The 3,882-nt window shown below is 31.8% G+C and overlaps 1 protein-coding gene and 1 pseudogene across 1 annotated transcript; both read left to right on the plus strand.

Moving 5' to 3' along the window:
• Positions 1–725: 725 nt before the first annotated feature.
• On the plus strand, positions 726–1,583 carry LOC111637408 (annotated as a pseudogene).
• A 589-nt stretch (positions 1,584–2,172) lies between these two features.
• LOC111637409 lies at positions 2,173–2,688 on the plus strand. Its single transcript, XM_023382890.1, has 2 exons — positions 2,173–2,304; positions 2,431–2,688. The coding sequence occupies exons 1-2, from the start codon at positions 2,176–2,178 to the stop codon at positions 2,686–2,688; spliced, it is 387 nt and encodes a 128-aa protein (XP_023238658.1). The 5' UTR covers positions 2,173–2,175.
• Positions 2,689–3,882: the final 1,194 nt, after the last annotated feature.

A 3,882-nucleotide genomic window follows, 5' to 3' on the forward strand; every position in this document is an offset into this window, starting at 1 on the left:
TAAAAATACATTTAACTAGTTTTAAATTTAAGCTATTTATTGTTCAAATTAAAATCCCTTAAGAATAATCTAATTAATTATATTCAAATTTAATAATTACTTCTCTATTAATTTATATAATTTTATATTTTTTAAAGAAATTATTATTATTAAATTTAATTCTGTAAAGTCATTTTATACATTAAAAACTGCAGCAATGACACTTTAATCTGTACAAGTTAACATATTTATTTATTTATTTAACTTTAAAAAGTTTCTTATAAATTAAACAATTTAATTACAGCGATGTAAAAATATATCAAAATTAAAAAAAAAATATTCTTTGTGATAAATGTTTTGATCGGTTCTTTCGGCAGATTGATTAAATGTGTGACTTTCATTGACAGGACGCTATCTGATAGATGAGTGTTTTCTAATCTTTCAAAGATTACTTAAGGGATTAAGGGTGACCAGAAGCTAATCTCTGCTAACTGGATCTACTAAAGAAGAGAGTGTTATCTATAGAAATAAAAAGATTACGAAGAAATTAAATGAAAGTAACAAAGATACACAAACACTACATCACTGAATCATTCAGTATCGTTAAAAGAAAGGCAGAAGCATTTAGGTTATATGAATATCTGTTTAATTACTAAATATTTTAAATTAGTATTGTTAAAAAATTCTTTATATGCGCAGTTAAAACTTAATAATGGCAAATTCTGAACATCGGCGATTTTTTTATATTCCCTTCGGCCCTCAGCCCTTATCTGTTTGACCTGATAATGGACGTATTGGTTTGTGACGTAAAGTGTGATGCTCCATGGAGTATGCTGTTTGCGGATGATATTGTGCTGTGTGAACCTTCCCAAACCAAGACTGAGAAGAAACTGGATGAGGGGAGGAAAGTTTTGGAAGAAAGCGACATGAGAATTAACAGTACTAAAACAGTTTATATGACTGAATGGCAGGGACGAGTGCAATATTAAAATCCAAAATGTGCCGCTTCCTGTGGTTCCGAGTTTTAAGTATCTAGGGGCTTTTGTCGAGATGGGGGGGGAGGATTGAGCTCGGAAGTGCAACATAGAATTGAATGTGGATGGTTGAACTGGAGGAAGTTGAGTGGCGAATTATGTGACAAGAAAGTTAGCTGCAAACTAAAAGGTAAATTGAACAAATCGGTTGTTAGACCTACAATTTACAATATTGTATGGTGCTGAGACATGACAATCACAAGAGCGCAAGAAAGAAAGATGGAGGTGGCGGAGATGAGAACGTTGAGATGGATGTGTGGAGTGTCAAGGAAGGATATAATAAGGAACGAGTTTATTTGAGGTTCTGTTAAGGTGGATCCCTGGAGCAGGAAGATGCAAGAATGCAGGTTGAAGTGGTTTGGCCACGTAGAGCGAAGAAGCGGCAATTATGTTGAAAAGAACATTGGAAAACTAGTAATAAAAGGAAAGAGGAAGAGAGGAAGAGCAAAGATGCGTTGGAAAGATAAGGTGGAAGAAGACTTGAACCAGAGGAGATTTAAGAGAGAAGAAGCCCTTGATAGGGAGAAATGTAAGAAACGTATTAGAGAAGGAAACGCCGATCCCACATAAACATGGGAAAAGGCGAGGATAAAGAAGAAAATAAGGAAAATGTATTGTCGATTTAAAATACTACTTACACTTAATGTCAGTTATTATTGCCACGATAAGTGAATTCACGAATAGGGCTGTTTCATCTATTTAATATTTTTTTCCTGTTTTTTTTTTTCCATAGATGCCACAATAAACGTTATTGATAATCTGCCAGAAAGATTAAGAGCGAAATTAAAAATAAAAATTCGATTATAACAACATCATTGATTTGTTTTGTTAAATTAATAGCTAATGAAAATGTAAATTTAGTTGAATTTACTGATTTATCCAAGAATGTAATTTTTACTATTTTATACCATTATATTGTATAGTTAGGGGAGACCGGGGTAACTTCGGCATGCGGGGCAAGTTTGTCAAGCGCTTTTTTTTAAAAAAGCAAATTAAAAGGAGACTTTGGTTATAGGTTAGGCAGTTGAGTTTTATTGGTGTCTTGTTGAGTGTAGTGTTTTTATTGTTCTCCAACAAGCGTAGTTGAATTATCAAGCAAATTTTCATTTTCGTTCAATTCCATATAATATTTTTTTTCCATNCATGTTACAGCGGAAAATTAATGGTATCTTTAATGGCTCAAAAGGCTGCTTACGTCCCTACCACATTCGACGAATTAGCACGTGATGTAAAAAGTGGCGAATTTTCGTGTGGAGCTCCAAACGGCGAAGCTATTACTTCTTTTATTTTGGTAAAAATATTGAATTTTGTAATTATATTACTTATAATTTTTCTTAAGATTACAATTCTAAAATTTTATTCGTTATAACTATTCAAAGTAAAGCATCTAAATAATTTCTTTGAATTGACTATTAAGGAATCAACATTTGGGAATGCAAAGATATTCAAGGAACATATAATTTCCACCAATAATATATTCTATATAGAAGAGATTTATGAAAAAGTCATGAAAGGCCGCTTTGCATTCATACAAACTGATCTTTTCATAGGATTAATAAGGAAAGAAAATGATTTCAGTGAAGTTTTAATTTCAAAAGATACACTTGTTACCTACACAACAGCATACGGAGTAAGAAAAGGATTTCCATACAAGAAATATCTGGATGAAATGTAAGATTTCATTTACTTTTATAGTTTAATTTTAGCAAAAGTAGTCGAATTTGTTAGTTATTGATATATTAACGAATATGTCGAGACAAAAATAAAAAATTAAACTTTAAATAAATTATTAGTTATAAGATACAGTTATATTTAATACTTAATAAAAAATTGTTTTTAAAAATTCTAAGATACCACAATTGAATTATGAATATTAATCAGTAATTTTAGGTTAATTAATCAACTGAGACTATTCATAAACTATTCATAGAATAAATTCTTTATTTGAATGGTAGTTAATAATAAACTGTTAGTCTAAGTACAATTTAAATAGAAAAATGCAACATGTGCGTGAACGTAAATACAACATAGATTCTTCCTTGTTACCTTCCTCATCTTTACTTCCATAATCACTGTCTTCACGATTCTTTCCAACGCTGCGACATATACACAAGTTTGGGTTATCTGTGCAAGCACGGACGAATCATCAGAGATATATGTTCAAACTTAAACTCCGCATACACCTCAAAGGTACCAGTGAATCGGGCAGCGAAATTATGTTCTCGTAGATCCTTGAAATAAGCCTTTGACACTTTTAGAATATTGCAGGAGAATTTGTTTTGACTGTATCGTTCTTTTTCACGTTGCTGTTTAATCTGTGATTGTTTTAATCTTAGCACAAGATTATTTTCAAGTCCATTCAACTGACCTTCTCTTGCTATATCCTCAAACACGGAAATTTCCAGAAAAATAAGATTGTTTGATTCCCAACTACTTGAATAATTGCTTTAAGCTTGATACATAAAATTATTTCATATATCAATTCTCACGATACTTGGCCTTACACAAACACGAAAAATGTGAGATATCAACTCGGTATAGTTATATAAATAACCGGCTGTTATCCGCGACTTCGCCCGCGGTGGTTTTTCAAGCAAACCCCATTTATATCCAGTATTTCAAGAGCGCTATAATGTCAGAACGACAAGAGTTAAGACGCCTTGTGCTGTAATCACTAACTCATTGGGAATGATAAACTTCTATTTTGCTTATGACTCATTAATCGACGTCATAGCTTATTGAGACATGCATTTTACATCCTTATTAGCGATCTCAGTCTTAATCAATGTTACGGTTAAGATATTTTATCATTAACTCTTGTTTCGATTTTTCAAAAGTAAATCGACCTCTCACAGCTTAGGATAGGATG

This window comes from Centruroides sculpturatus, unplaced genomic scaffold, assembly GCF_000671375.1.
Source record: "Centruroides sculpturatus isolate CEXI.00-Female unplaced genomic scaffold, Cexi_2.0 scaffold172, whole genome shotgun sequence".
NCBI lineage: Eukaryota > Metazoa > Arthropoda > Arachnida > Scorpiones > Buthidae > Centruroides > Centruroides sculpturatus.